The sequence below is a fragment of the Physeter macrocephalus genome, chromosome 7, assembly GCF_002837175.3.
Source record: "Physeter macrocephalus isolate SW-GA chromosome 7, ASM283717v5, whole genome shotgun sequence".
Classification (NCBI taxonomy): domain Eukaryota; kingdom Metazoa; phylum Chordata; class Mammalia; order Artiodactyla; family Physeteridae; genus Physeter; species Physeter macrocephalus.
Window position 1 is genome coordinate 91,962,202 of NC_041220.1, and position 16,424 is coordinate 91,978,625.

The following is a 16,424-nucleotide window of genomic DNA, read 5'->3' on the forward strand; positions in this document are numbered from 1 at the left end:
GTGTGGGGTGTGTGTGTGTGTATGTGTGTGGGGTGTGTGGGGGGCAGTGTGAGTGGGGTGTGTATATGTGTGTGGGGTGTGTGTATGTGTGGGGGGTGTGTATGTGTGTGGGGTGTGTGTGTATGTGTGGGGTGTGTGGGGGGGTGTATGTGAGTTGGGTGTGTGTGTGTATGTGGGTGGTGTGTGTGTGTGTGTGTGTGTGTGCATATGTGAAGGAATCTGTTGCACCCAGGCCAGAGCTGATGGATCAACAACCACACTGTCTCCTCTCGTGAAATGCCCTCTCCTTGGGAGGTACTGTGCGTCCTCTTGGCCCAATGAACAGCATGGAGGCCTGTGCACATCCATATCAGGGCATCTCCCTATAGCACTATCCCAGCATCTGTCTACATGGCTGGCTCCACCATTAGACTCAATCGAGGCTGGGGGTCTTTGGTGGTAGGGATCTCAAAACGTTATTTGTCTGCCCTGTACCCCCAGCTCCCACCCAGCAGAACTCAACAGAAACTCATAGAAGCAACGCAACAAAGATTTGCTGAATGAAGGAGGGAAGAAGTGTCTTTGTTAGGAATGTTCACGCAAGCTCTGGAGCACCCATGAAATCTGACAGCAGCATTTCCTGAACTATGCACTGGAATTCCTTCCTGAACTAGAAAGACTGCAGGCTGGGACCGAGCCCAAGACGGAGCCACAGGCAACATTTGTTATCATTCTGGCCCCTTGTGGGCCTTGATTTTCTTTCCTTCTTTCTACTTCTCCTCTCATCTCCTTCTCTTCCATCCTCCACCCCCCAAAAGAAAACCTTATAACTTCCAGGAAAGCATCTTCTGAGATGCTAGGAAGACCTCTAAGGAGGGGTGGGAGACCCGTTACTACAGGGTCTCTGAAGTGCTGGTTTGTCAATGAGTTCTTTGGTTTTCTTTCTCTTTCCCATCTCTGGTCTTCTGCCTGCTTAGCAGACCCAGAGCAGAGGCTCTTCCTGACACTGTGCTCACTGGGAATTCAAAGCAAAAGCTAAATCCATCCTTAGGGAAGGAGGTTTCCTTCCTCCAGTGTAATCAGCCTTAGCTGGCTCCCATGAGGACTTTTCTTCATAGTGAAATCAGGGCAAGAAGTCAGATGGGGGGGGTGGTCCTCCCAGCCCTCTGCCCTTTCTTGTACCGCTTATAGGTCTATCCAAAAGACAAAACATGTTCAAGAGACAAGGTCGATCCTTTTGGTCTTACATGCAACACAGATTTTCTATTATTCTCCTGGCTGATTTTGTGGCCTTCTTCTCGATGCCCACCTAATCTCTCCTGCACTCCAAGATGCTTCTATTTATTTCTCTCTGATTCACTAAAATGTCTGATGGTAGTCTTAGGGCTGATCATAAATATCGTGGTTCTCTCTCCTCTGGGTCCGGTTGGACTACATTTCCGGCTCACTCAGGTCAAGAGTGACCAGCTGACTTCCTTCGGCCGATGAAATGTGAGAAATGACTCGTGCCCCTTCTGAGCAGAAGCGTTAAGACTCAGCCTGTGATGTGTCGTGGCGTCATCCTGCAGCAATGGCTTTGGAAGCATGTTTTGGTGAAGCCTCTGTTAGCTTGGGCTCCTAGGGGTCTATGAAAGCACAGCCCATGCCACCCCCATTGGACATGTAGTGAGAACAACAGAGAACAACGATACACTGGTGTTGTGTTAAGCCACTAGGTTTGGGATACTTTATTATCACGGTGTAACCTGGTCTGTCGTGGCTGAGAGACTTTCCAAAACCGTGGAACGCGTTTTTACCTGAGCTGCCGCATTGCCTCGAGTAGCTTCATGCTTCAGCCACATGAAGACGTCTCCATCTTCTTTGGTTTGTACCTTGAGAATTTCATCATCTTTTAGTCTAATTGTCTCAACGTATGCCTAAAAGGGAAGGAAGGAAGAAAAGAAGGAGGGAAGGAAGGGAAGGAGGGAGGAAAGGAGGGGAGAAGAAGGGAGAATGAAAATATCCAAATGATATGGGCACGCAAAAGACATGACATCATTCTTAAAGCAGCAACTGCTCAAGTAAAAACTATATGAATAATTGAAATATGAGGTGTGTCCACAGAGCCATGAGATCAAATCCTTTTTTAAACGAATGGATCACATGTCCTATATCTAAATGGGTATTTTTGTTCCTATCAAAGTGTTTTCCTTGGGAGGACAAAATTTATTCCACTTCCTCTTCCATCGCTCAAGCTAGTTCAGAAGTCCACCTCTGTGCTGCTGATTGCAGAGCCAGATTACACGGCGTCAAAACAAGTAAATCAATATTTTCTAAGTATAACCTTATTATTTTTTTATTCCAAAGTGTCATTATCCTGCATGACTCAACCCTTTTTATTTAGCAGGCTCAGCCTCCGATATCTTTCGGCTATTTCAAAATGAAACCTACACTGAAAAGAAGAGGGCATATTAACTCTGCGGATGTGAGCAAGAATGTGCCAGAGGCTCTAAAGAGGAACCCAAGGGAAAGTTCACAAAATGTTTTGAATTTGCACACAGCCTCCCAGGTATCTGCCTCCTCTGAAGAAAATAAGACTCATTTTTATGTATAAATTTTGGCTGTTTATCCAAAAAATGGCCTTGTTGTTTGACAGTCTCCCCTTATACGTGATGAACGCTATCTATCAGTACCAGGAGTGCCTGGGAAGGGCTTCAAGGCCACAAGCAGATGGTGAAAAAATCGGATCTGGATGCGTTTGGGAAGAAGCCTTAGAGAACAAGGAGTCAGGCCTGATTTCTCTTCTGACCCTTTCTGTTTGTCAGTGAAGAAAATGACTTAGATTCACAAGCACTAGCCTGTAGCCCATTCCTGAGAGGGTCACCCAGCTGCGGCCATGTGGAGCCAAAGGTCCCTCTCAGGGGCAATAGGGGGCAGCCTTGGGGACAGAGCTAGGAACCCAGTGGTATCAATTCCTGCTGGATGTCTAACCTTGAGACGCCTCCCAGCAAACGGCAACAATTGGAATAACGATGCCCACCACCTTTGACTGAAACCAAGTATGTGCAGGGTGTTTAACAAATGTTTTTCTCATTTAATCCTCACAGCAGGGCTGTGGCCCAAATATCAGTGTCCTCAATTTATATGTAAAGAAACTGAAGCTCAGAAGGTGAAACCATGAACTCAAGGTCACACTGTAGAGCTAGTCCTGGAAGCCAGGTTGGTCTGACTCCAAAGACAGGCTCTGATGGGCTCCCCCATGATGTCGCCCTCTAGCGGGAAGGCCCTGGAATCCTGGGCTGAAGCTCAGGCTGCTAGAACAATAGAATTCTCAGCTAGAAATTTTTCGTTCAACTTGAGAGTTTGGGGTGTTTTGATTTGGGGTTAATTTCCTACTTTTCCTTATTTTGTTTCTTCCTCCTTAACTTTGTCATGGGACTTGAATGAAACACAGAACACATGAAGCCAGAGTTTCTATCCTGCAAGGATTTATACTCTTAGGTGTTGCTGCTACTCTCTGGCAGTGGTAATATCATAATCACCAGCAAGAACTGTGTGCGGCGACCAATTACTTGGCCCAGAATGACCCACTGAATCTTTGCAACCTTACAAGACAGTCACCATCAATATCCCCATTTCACAGATGTGGAAACTGAGGCCCAGAAAGGTTAAGTAACTTACCTACGTTCTTCAAACTTTGGAATCAAACCCAGGCTGGCTGGCTGTGGGGCCCATAGTCCTCACCTAGCTGCACCACCCTGTGAATGACTCATGCATCTGGGAGAATCAGATGGGGGCTGTTTCATTGTCTCCCCTTATACATAATGAACTCCATCTAACAGTGTCGTGAGAGGGGTCTTGGCAAAGGCCACGTTTGCCGGGGACCTGGGCAACCATGCATCACGCTGAAGAAGGAACTCTTTTGTCTTTTATATCACAGTCTCCTGACCCAGCCCCTTCCTGCTTCCCAGGGTAGTACCATTGAGCTTTGCAGTAGGGCAGGGCCATTAAGAGCACAACTTTTCGCATCAGACCCAGTGGACATGAATTCTAACTCACCACTAACTACCTGTGGGCCTTGGGCCACTGACTTTATTTATTTGAGCCTCAGTTTCTATATCCATAAAGATGAAGCTTAGAGTGGTATCTGTTACATCAAAAGCACTCCACCTATTAGCCATTATTTTTTCTAGTGTGAAGAGTTAGTAACATCCAGGTTCAAATCTAGGCTCCACTGCTCATTTGCTGTGTGACTTTGGGCAAGTTCTTTGGCTTCCCTGAGTCTCAGTTGCCCCATCTGTATAATGGGAACAATACTTGTTCTGACCTCATAGAGTTGCATGAGGATTAAATGAGACTGTTTGTGAAGACTTAGCAGAGTATCTGGCATATGGGAAGCTCTCAGGAATGGTAACTCATCATTTTTTAGGTCTTTAGTTCATTCTATCATGTAAAGAGCTGATAGTAGTTTAGAATGTTAGCCCTCCTATTGGTATGTGCAGTTTTGTACAGCTCAAAGGCTTACATTGGGGAATCTATCTAAGAGAATTCGGTGCTTTTGAAGATGGAAGGGACAGATGTGAGGAGGGAGTGCTGGGGCTGGAAACATTTGAGAGCATCCACATTGTGTGCTGAGGTCCACTCAACACACATCACATGATTAATTTATGCACGCTATAAACTATGTGAGGTGCAGACAGTCATGGCAGTGTTTACAGGTGAAAAAGCTGTGCAGAGACAGAAAAGTGAGTGGGATTATCCAAGATTTTACACCCGGTGAATGCAGACCTGGGACCTGAACCAGGCAAACTGGCCCTGGAGCCACACCACAGCTGCCTGCCACACCTGGGCCGGTGGTTGTGTCTTCACAGCTCTAGGGTCCCCAGAGTGGCATCCAGCACCAGTCAGAGCCACACGTCCAAGGCCTTCCGTGAAAGCCAGCCATCCACAAAGACATCTGATGAAGGAACAACCCCTAAAAGGGAGCGGTGTTGAGTTGTTCATCATCAAACATTTTGAGACCAGGGAATGATGCCTCAGATGGGAAAGTGACCAATCCCAGAAGAAGCTTTGGTGTGGAGAAGGAACGGTGGGGACCACGGTGGGGGGCAGAGCTGGGGAGAAGCTGACAGGGACTCAGAGTCCCAGACTGACTAGTTCTAGAATCTTCTGTGCCTTCCCGGGGAGGTGGATTGTTTTTGTTGCTGTGTTGCAAAATCAACGTCTCTAGAATGAGCAGTTCATAGCCTATACCGTAGGGTTAAAACTGGCTGACCAGGTTAGAGGAGGTCCAATGTCCAGAGACTCTACAGACCTCAGATGCCCCTGGACCCAGTGTCAGAGAAGGCATCACACTGTCCTACAGACACTGACTCTTCATGCGCTTTACCTCCTTTCTCTCCGCTCAGCCTATAGGCTGCAAGGGCAGTGTTCACATCATATCAGCTGTCCGCAATCAATCACAGGAAAGGCAGGACAGACAGCAGAGCAGGGAGGGAGTAAGGAGGGCGAAGGATGTGGTGGAATTTGGACTTGGAGAGAAAAGGCTCTCAGCAGCCCCCCATTTTCTGGAGCATCTGCATTCTCTGAAGTCGTGAACTATAACGCTCCAGCCGGTGCTCCTGGGAACTCAGGAGCAGGGCAATTTCAGAGCCTACACTTAAACCACTACTTCCTTCAGGGCCTGTAGACACCACCATGAGGAACCTGCCTCTTAGGGTGTTTAAAATCAGCTATAATATTTGGCTCCTAATGGGGGGTGTAAGTTTTCTTTGTTGAAATTTAACATTTTAGGGATTTTAAAGTAAGAATGGAAGAATATCAGGTGTAATGATGGAGAGACAGGGAAGCAAGCACCCAAGATTCCCCAAACGGGGGGCTCCTCATACAGAGGTGGTGCTGAATGCAAGAGGGGCAGAGTTGAAAGCCAAGTGCCTGGGTGCTTGCCATCAACAATGAACACTGGTTGCATCAAAAAGCACCGGAGGGGCTTCTCTGATGGCGCAGTGGTTGACAGTCTGCCTGTCGATGCAGGGGACGCGGGTTCGTGCCCCGGTCCGGGAAGATCCCACATGCCGCGGAGCGGCTGGGCCCGTGAGCCCGCTGAACCTGCGCGTCCGGAGCCTGTGCTCTGCAACGGGAGAGGCCACAACACTGAGAGGCCCGCGTACCGAAAAAGAAAAAATAAATAAAGAGAGGAAAAAAAAAGCACCGGAGAATCAATGAGACGTGATCGCTTTGTGTTCATCACTGGATACTCGGCACTCTCATGCTGTCCACCATCCCATCAGTAAACAGTGAATGCCAACTACATGTGAAGCACAGGGCTGGGCACTGGGGTCACCGACGTGAACAGACAAGGTGGCTGTCTCGGGGAGCTCACAGTCTACTGGGAGAGCTGGCTCCGAGACCTGTACACAGCACCCGTCCTAGAGCAATGGCGGGGATGTGCCCGGGTGCCATGGCCTCGCAGCAAAGGGAAGATCCAAGGAGGTGGTGGTGTCTGAGCCCAGCATCCTAGTAGGAGTGGGGGGTGGTCAGGAGGCAGGAAAAGGGGGGTGGGAGTGGAGAAAGCAAACCAGGCAGAGGAGATTGAGCAGGGCCAGGAATTGTGGACAGCATGGTGTGACCAAAAGCTTGGCATTGCCAGGGTGGGCAGGCCAAACATGGAATCGCTGAGAGCTGAGGTTGGGGAAGCAGAGAGAAACCAGATCAAGGAACATCTCCTATGCCAAGTGACGAGCTGGACTTAGTGCTTCCGGGTCAGTACTTCTCAACGCTGACTGCACATTACGCCCATCTGAGGAGCTATTTAAATATACACGTGCCCATAGACATATATACACCTATTATATGCCTGGACCCTCCCTCTGTCACTTCAATAAGACTGTGGGGTGGAGCCTGTGCAGAGGTATTCTCTGAGTCCCCACGTGATTCTGATGTGCAGTCAGGTTGAGAACCTCCACTGTTGACAGCCCTCTTTGGCCTCCATGGGAAGAAAATGGGAAGGGACAAGACTGGCAACAGAAAAGCCAGTTAGGAGGTGAATTCATTTTCCAGGACTGCCGTAACAAAACGCCACGGACTGCGTGGCTTAAACCACAGAAATTAATTTTCTCACGCTTCTGGAGGCTGGAAGTCCAAGATCAAGATGCTGGCAGGTTTAGTTTCTTCTGAGGCCCCTCTCCTTAGCTCGTGTCCTCACATGGCTGTCCCCCTGTTTCCTCTACGTCCCAATCTCCTCTTCTTGTAAGAACACCAGTCACACTGGAGTAGGGCCACTAATGACTCCATTTAACTTAATCCTCTCTTCAAAAGTCCTAGCTCCAAATGCAGTGTCCCACTCTGAGGCACTGGGGGTGAGGGCTGCAACATACAAATTTAGGGGTCAATTCATTCCATAACTCAGAGTAGAACAGGAGGCTGTCAGAGTCACTCAGGGGAGAGATGATGAAGGAGAGCTGCATGTAACACTGTTGTGGATTAGGACTGGTAGGATGATGGGGGGATCAAAGGTGACTCCCCCGTTGCTGGCATGGACGACGGTGCCATCGGTTGAGGTGTCTGTGGGGAATAGAGAGGAGGAGGTGGTGTGTTCCCTTCGTGGTAGGTTACGATTGCAGATGGGGGTCTTAAGAAAGACCTCAGCCTGAGAATAAGAAGTGCATGTCGTCCGTATGGGGAGGGCAGTGGAAACCAGGGATGTTGATAGACCCCCTGCCCTCTAGAAGGTGTAGACAGAGAAGGCTGAGGACCAAACCTTTCAGAAGAGCAAATTCTGAGGTGTGAAGAGAATGAAAGGAATCCGTTTGTGATTAAGCCACAGAAACAAACCCCAAATTTAAAAAAACCCTACCATCTTCTTTCTCTTTAACCTGAAGCAGAGTCCCCCTAAATCATAAAGAAGTGACATGAAGCAAGATTATGAATAAAGAAGATGAAGTTGACGGGAACCACGAGTTACATGAAAGAGAAAATGAAACAAGAATCAAGAAAGAATTTACTGACGGATCCTGGGTTTGTTAATTAGGGGTCTGGCTTTCCATATCTCCTCATTTGTTATGTGCTGCTGGTGAATTAATAGATCTCTCAACAAAAGGACATTTAAAGCAATGTATGACACCTGCTTAAATTCTCAAGAAACCATTAATTACACATTCTTAAGAAAATGAGCTAGGATACAACTCTTCTAACTGTATAATTCCTATCTATGATTCTTAATCACACGACTTTCCAGCTGCAAGATGGATCTTCTCTATTCATCTTCTCTGGTTCTGACCAATTAAACATTTTCTTTCATAATCATAACACTTCATGGGCCAAATCTTCCAAAGAAAAGGAGCTTGTTAGCAACATACCATCTCCCCTTGCTAAATTATGCTGAATTAGAATTCCGAAAAGGATAATATATACATACAGGGCTTTGTTAACACATTCAGGCTTAGCAGAACAATGGCAATATTATTTTGTGGCTTGATTTTGTATGAATGTGTTTTCAGAAGAATGCTTTTTAAAAAAATCTTTATCAATTCATAAACAAATTCCTGTCAAACTGAGGTCAGATTTTGCACATAGCCTATATACGCTGAGAGAATACAGGTGACAATGATAAGAGTGTGTAAGTTTATTCAGAAGAAATCATTATTTTCTAAAAGAATTAGAATGTCTATATAGACAGCCTTTGGGCATCTTATAGCTGGATTCATGTTTAATGTTCACTGACAATATGTATCTTTGAGTCATTTATTTCATAACTGTACAGTGGCCACTGTAGATTTCTTTTCCAGAAACCATTCATTTCCAATGATCAAAGCACAAGTTTCCTCCACTGGGGGTTTCTGAGTGCTATACAGGAGCAGCACAGGGAAGAGTGAACGGCCTGGTTCCCAGTTAGCTGCTCTGCCTAAGATTCCACAATCCTGCTATCAATCCAGACTCACCAAGCATAAGGGGGAAAATTAAGGGTTTATGGCCTAAACCAGGGCCGAATCTGACCATGCAGCAACCTCCTGTCTATGGCTGCACAAACCCAGGCACCCCATTGGTTTATATATTGTCTTTGGCAGAGTTGAGTAGTTGCAATAGTGACCGTAAAAGCAGAGCCTGAAATATTTACTATCTGGTCTTTTGCATAAAAAAATTGCCATCTCCTGGTACAGACTGCTTGCACTTAACTACCTCAAGGGCTGTGACCATCAAAACATCTTAAAACCATTCTGAAGAAAGAGATACAGAAAAATACATGCCAAGAAGCCAACCACTTCATAATTTACTCCTGCTGGATGCAAATCTACATCATCTAAAGGCAGCTTTCTTTTTATTCTTACACTATCACCTTTATACACCCTTTTATTCATGGTCCCCCAAACAAACCATCAGTTGGTCCAATGTAACATGTTTTTTGGGCAGGTGTGAACCACTGATTTCTTTGCCTAATGAGTCAGTAAGACGTGGGAACCTGCAAAATTAGGGGCTGGAGTTAGTACCCTTCATCCAGTCCTTAATCCAGGACGGGGCAGGTCTTCAAACATCGCCTGCTGTCCATCACTTGTGAGCACTGAGGCTCATGTGATGGGCAGACGCTTCTCAAGGTGTCCAGCAGAGGGAACACAGCTAGGGATGGAACTTCTTCATTATGTAGACCTCGCTGGCTTGTGACGTATCGAGGAGCCCTTGGCTTACTGCCCTCACTTAATTTGACTAACATCTCCAGACCCGACCACTTTCACATGGTTTGGGAACAAAGACAAAATGCCTATGTTTCTGGTACACATTTTTTTCAAAATCAAAATCTGTCCAGGGCCGTTATCTACCCTCCCCATACCGGTCCTCTCACTCATGAAAAGTTTTTCACGCTTTTCACGCATAGATGTAGGATGGTCCTTGCATTCAGCCTGAGAACACACTGAGGAAATACGAATTGGAGAATGCAAGAAAGCTTTTCTCTCCATTGGATTAGGCCTGTACTCTAAAGGCCAGCGAATAAACCAGCCACAGGTGCAGACACTTAATAAAACTGTTCAGGAAGCTCTAGTAAGCAGGGCCATAACCGTTTCCACCCACTTCTCTCTCGTACCTGATCTCCTTGTAGCGTGTGCTGGTCAAGGGGTGTCTTGGTGGCAATGTTGCTGTAGTAGGCATAGGACAACTCCCAGTCCAGGGGGTAGTGATCAATACCCTGGTAGTGTTTGTACCCAAGGTTCATCGAAGACAGCCTCTCACTGCCCTGGCCTCCAACCAAACTATACAACATGCCCTGTTAAAAAGAAATGGACAGTGTTCACAAGATTATAGAAAAGGGTCATAAAATCCTAAGCATAGAAAGGTCATCTGGCCTCACCTCTACATATGAGCCTAGTCATGCCATGAACAAGTTAACATGCCTTTTTTTAAAACGTTAGAAAAGAAGACACAAGAGCTTTCTAATGGCTGTCTGTCCTTCTCAATGTCTAACAGCTGAAAATTCCTTTGTCCTTTTCTCAGTGAAGATTGGGAGTCCTCCCCTGACTTATCTCACAGCATCTCTTTGTGTATCTGACAACTGTTCTAAGGATCTTGGTCCACTTCAGCTACGTCACCTATGGTCAGATGATATGAATAGTGGGACACGTCCCAACCTCACACTCTCAGAACGTTAGTGTTGGAAAGGGTCTTTAGAGATCGACTGGTCCAACCATCTCATTTCAGAGTTGAGGAAACAGAGGCTCAGAAAGTTGAAGTCATATGTCCTTGGTCAACCAGCCATTTTGTGACAGAGACGGGGCTAGAATCTTCTACCCTATTCCACCTTGGTGGGGACTGCCTCAGGGACGTGGGAAAGCATGCCATCAATCCTGAGCTTCTACAGCCAGAGACACACACAAAGAAGTCAAGTGAAAGGAACACAGAGCCACCTGGGAAGGTCTAAACAGTCTGAGTCTCTTCAAATCCAGGATGAACAACCCATGTGCACCAACAAAAACTAAAAGTGATCAGGGATCATTTAGCAGCACTTATAAAAATGCGATTCCAAATGTTAGGCAAGTTGCATAATAAATTTGGATTCAATACCACAAAACCCTCTAGTATGACATTTATTTTAATGACAGGAGGCTGGATGTGACAATACTTTGCTTAGAGGTCCAAATGATTTCACTTAGCTAAAAAGTCATATGGGATGCTGGACCCACAGCCAGAATAGTTACAAGAATTGGGTGAGAGACACTTGTTTTTGAATGACTGGGATTCTGGTAAGCCTTGCCCAAACTATTCCTTAGACGGTATACCAATCATATCCCCATGCTGTGTCTAGAAATGGATAAAGTGCCCTTTTTCACTCACTGACAGCGGGAGATCCTGTATTTAACACAGCCTTAGGCTGTTTTTCTCGAGTGTAAAGTTTTTAAAGGACCCCAGGGAAAATGAACATGTCCAGTTCCGACCGGGGCATGAGAGCCCTACTCTGCAAATATAAGGCAGGTAACTGATGTTCCTGGAGACTGTGAAATACTCTACCTGCAGCTGATCCCGAGGTACATTTAATCCAGTTTCATAAAAGACTGCGAGGTAGTAGGATGCTTTATGGTATCCACAGCAGCTGGCATCCATCAGAAAGGGGACGACAGAGCTAATCTGGTGAAGACCATCAACGATGGAAAGTCTCTTTACAGCCTTCTCGAATATCCACCCGCCAATTTCTAATACGGATTCACTTTGGTTCCTCGGCACTGTAAATAACACAATTCACAGAACACACAATTAACTACCATGGGGTCGACAAAATAAGTGGGAACAGCCAACTAAATCACCTGAGTTATTAATATGGTTGGTCCTGCAGTGACTTGATATATACCAGCTTCTGGGGAGGTAAATCAAACCCGTTGGGGATGCCAGGGTGTCATTCTGTAAACAGCTTTTCCTTTGGCACTAAATGACAGCCTAGTATCCTGGAGAAAAGGATGTGCCTTCTATAGCTGAGAGAGCGCCTCAAGCGAGTAATTTACTCAGTGTAACTCACCACCAAGTCAGGACCACCGTAACTGCCAGAGATATTTTTTTTTCCCTCTAAGACTCTGAAGGAGGGTGTGTTTTATCTCAGAAATAGTTCCTAGGTGCTGCTGTAAAAAGTTGGAGCAAAGAACCTTATTTTGAGATGCTTTCTTATCATCTTTTGCTTCCGGTTTTCCTTTTGGGTTTCTAAATACAATAAAAAGAATGAGTCAACTTTTATTGAGGGCCTGTAAAATGCCCAATACTGGGTTGAGTGTCTTATGCAAATTATGTCATGTAATCCAAACAAATTTTAAGAGATAAGTACTATTATTAGCGTCCTCATTTTTCAGATGAGACTGAAGCCTGGAGAAGTCGACTAACTTGTCCAAAGTTACCAAAGCTGGCAAATGGCTGAGCCAAGCTTAGAATCCAGCCTGGCAGGTCACAAAAGCAAGATGCCTAGTCACTCTGCTTCACCTACCTCCTGATTAATGGGCAACCAGTTGTCTTAATAGGTACCTTGCCACCACGGGTAGAGACCTCTTTACGCAACTGCTTTAAGCTATGATACTTCCTTTTACCTAATTCTCCCATAAATTGTTAAACTATTAAGTCCAAATGGGCAAGTTATATGGCCCTATAATCTGTTACAGTCTTTTAAAGTCCGTCTATATTATTCATCTCTCGTTTTATTAATTCAGCCAATGAACGTTTACAATTCTATTCTGTGCATCTACTAGATGCTATGTTACAGACAGCTATATAGGATTGCATAGGTACAATTTCCATTTAAAGAAATGTGGTCAATTTATTTAAAACTAAAATTTTCTCCCCCTAAGAATTATACCCAACATTTTTCTTTGATTTTCTTCATTCCATCCCAAATTAAAATGTTACTAACAACTTCCAGGAGGCAACAAGAGACTCACTCTATCAGCGCTCCATCAAGGAATGAACAGAGATGAGTTTCCAATGCGGGAAAACTCTCAATGAGAGGATTTGAGATTGGATTTAAGGGCGATTCCTCGGCAGAGGTTGATGCCTCTTCCAAGGCATCAACAAAGAAGCCAGTGGGATCCACGGATGAAATTGTGAAACCCAAACCATTGATTATGAGCTAACGCTTATCCCTTTGGGCACACAGGCAGGCTGGCTGCCCCTGGTAGGGGGACACATGCCTTCACTTGCTGAGCTGTGGAAAAGGAGCCCACCTACCCCCTCACCCAGCGCTAAGGCAGTCCCATCTCCTGGCTCCTGGAACCCCTCACCTCCGCCCTCTCCAGGTTTCTGAGAGGCAGAAGCTTGGATTTGTTTTTATTTACTCTCCATCCCAACAGGTAGGTGCTAAAAACAACACCTTAACTAAACACATGGAGTTTGCTCCTCTGTTTTGTTTTTAATCCCTAAAGAAACAGCTGTTTGTTGTAAAAAAAAAAAAAAATAATCAAATAATACAGATTTGTATAAAACAAAAACAGAAAACCTCTCTCTCCCAAACCTTCTTTAATAGTGAAGATAAACTGTTGAAAGCTTGGTGTAAATACTTCCAGACTTTTCCTTGGCATAGACAATAATTCATTACACCTCTATCTGCCTATATACATATACACTTTCTTTCCAAAAAGCCCCTATAGGTTTGGACTCTCAACTTTTTGTCCCTTATGACTGTAATTTTTTATCAAACGATATTTGATTTACAATACTGTGTTAGTTTCAGGTGTAGAGCAAAATGACTCATATATACATATTCTTTTTCAGATTCTTTTCCTTTATAGGTTATTACAAGATATTGAGTATAGTTCCCTATGCTAGACAGTAAATCGTTGTTGTTTATCTGTCAACTTTCTTTTTTAAATTAATCAGATACCACGAATACCTGTCCACGGCAGTCAGAAGCTCATTCTTCCTAAAGTTTCAATAGTATTGCATTCTATAGCAGTGCCGTCTTTCCAACCGGTTCTCTATTTTTAGACTCTTGGGTTGCTTCCACTGCTTTTGCTATAACCAGCAACACAGCAATGAACATCCTCGAGCATTTTCCTCTGCTCATCTGTTGGGATGTATCTGAATAATAACCCTCTTTTCCACCAGGAGTCCGGGGATCTCCTTTTGGATTCTCCCTTTGCATAGCTGAGAGAAAAATTCCATCCTACCTGACCATTAGACAGGATAAGAACCTTCTCCGCTAGATTTGGTGTGTACTGCAGTACTCAGATGGAGTTACAAAGTAAATCCTACTCCTACTTATTCGTATATTTACTTTTGTGTGTGTGTGTGTGGTACGCGGGCCTCTCACTGTTGTGGCCTCTCCCGTTGCGGAGCACAGGCTCCGGACGCACAGGCTCAGCGAACATGGCTCACGGGCCCAGCTGCTCCGCGGCATGTGGGATCTTCCCGGACTGGGGCACGAACCCGTGTCCTCTGCATCGGCAGGCGGACTCTCAACCACTGCGCCACCAGGGAAGCCCCATATATTTACTTTTAAATACATACTCATCTCCGATACCCCTCTGTGCACACTCTGAGCAAAGCAACATTAACAATTCGTTAACGATTCATTCCAGCCTTACCTGCTCTGCCAGATTCATCTTGCTGTGCAGTAGAAGCTAACACAACATTGTAAAGCAACTATACTACAATAAAAATTAATTTTAAAAAAAGAGCCATTTCACAAAAAACATAAAATAAAACAGGCATTAAAAAAATAACTAATATGATGAGTTTTGCCTGAGTACCCACAGACAGGGACTTTGGGGGCTCAGAGGAGAAAAGAGACTCCAAGCCAAATGGAGGTCCAAATGAAACACTTGCCCTGCTGACCTCTGGCACAGAATCCCAGAAATCATGACTGTGATTGCCCAGGTAACTGGGATTGCAGGAGAATAAGGATCAGGAGGTCTATCCTTCACAAAGTTCAAATCCTTAGCAAACACACAAAAAAACTTTGCAGACTGAAACGGAGGCAGGTTGAAAAACCTTCATTATTTCTTTTACCTATTAAAATTCTTAACTTCCCCCAGACATTACCAATCAGTATTTTCTCTGCAAAAGAATCTAGACAATTTTCTGCACTAGTGAGTATAATAGTAAAATAATAATACTTCTAAAGGAAAACCGCTCGTTTTGCACATTCTTTAAAGTTTGAATTCCAAATGTGGCACAAAATCAAAGCTCTGATGTCACTGGTGATATTGTAAAACAGGCAATTTAAAAATCCATTTAATGAAACTGTTAATTTCACCCAACTGGTTTAGCATATGCATTTTTTCTAGTAGATCTATAACTAAAAAACATGCCTTATTTATGGAGATTAATGGAGTAATGAAAAACAAACAAACAAAATAGAAGTAGGAGCCATTTTCCCATTTTTCTTTCTTCCTACACCAGAAGCTAAGGAAACAAAGGCACCACCACATTAATTAACTCTTAATCTCCCCGAGTAGCACAGCGTTGTTTATTTTGCTCTTTTTTCCTTTTTCCAGCAATACCACAAGTTCACCATTTGTGCGCTCATCATTGGTGTTTTTTTTGGTTTTTGTTTTTTTAATTTTTGGCTGCATTGGGTTTTCGCTGCTGAGAGCGGGCATTTTCTCTAGTTGCGGCGAGTGGTGGCTACTCCTCATTGTGGTGTGCAAGCTTCTCATTGTGGTGGCTTCTTTTGTTGCGGAGCACGGGCTCTAGGCTCACAGGCTTCAGTAGTTGTGGCACACAGCCTCAGTAGTTGTGGTGCACGGGCTTAGTTGCTCTGCCGCATGTGGGATCTTCCCGGACCAGGGCTCGAACCTGTGTCCCCTGCATTGGCAGGCAGATTCTTAACCACTGCACCACCAGGGAAGCCCACACTCATCATTAAAAGAGGCAAAAAGCAGAAAATGAGAAGGTAGTCACCTACTGAAGGAACCAGAGTTGCCTCTGATGGAGAATTTGGGAGAAGAAAGGCAGACTTATTCCTTATGAGGGGAACGAGACAACAACAGGAAAGTTATTTTTAGTTTCAAGCTTCCAAAAGGTGTAATGCATCCAGGGAAGAAGTTTGAAAAGGAGAAAAAATGTGAAAGGAGAAAATATCATTTACCCAGAAAAGGAAAGATCTTCACCAAGTTTACCGATTTAAAAAAACATAGCACATCCTTCATTTGCATTCTCATTTGATGAGCTCCACTGGGTTCCCGAGACCCAAAGAATTGGCTTATTTCTCTCTCAAAAGTAAACTACTTGTACTTTTCTGTCCTGTGCAGATTGTCTAGTTTTTATACATGTAACTTCTCTCCCTCCCTCCTCCTCGCCCCCTCCCTCCTTCCCTTTCCCTCTTTCTCTCTCTCCGTGGATTTTTTTTTTAAACTATAAAGATGCTTTCTTAAATTAAAAAAAAAATAAGATAAAGGTCCTTTAATGAACAACAGTGAACATAGCTCTTAAAGGACACAGGATCCTGGAGTTACTAAATAACCCCATTGTGTTTCTACCATTTTCATGCTCTGCGTCTTAGGCTCCAA

General features: G+C 44.8%; 1 protein-coding gene across 2 annotated transcripts in view; it reads right to left on the bottom strand.

Moving 5' to 3' along the window:
- The window catches only part of SEL1L3 (SEL1L family member 3), a 99,353-nt gene that overhangs the window by 35,765 nt on the left and 47,164 nt on the right, over nucleotides 1-16,424 (bottom strand). For both annotated transcript variants that reach the window (XM_024119451.3, XM_028492083.2), the window contains 3 exons: nucleotides 11,452-11,663; nucleotides 10,034-10,213; nucleotides 1,776-1,895 (listed from right to left, as the gene is read on the bottom strand). In XM_024119451.3, the coding sequence (XP_023975219.1) occupies nucleotides 1,776-1,895; nucleotides 10,034-10,213; nucleotides 11,452-11,663 (512 nt within the window). The remainder of the gene's footprint in view (nucleotides 1-1,775; nucleotides 1,896-10,033; nucleotides 10,214-11,451; nucleotides 11,664-16,424) is intronic.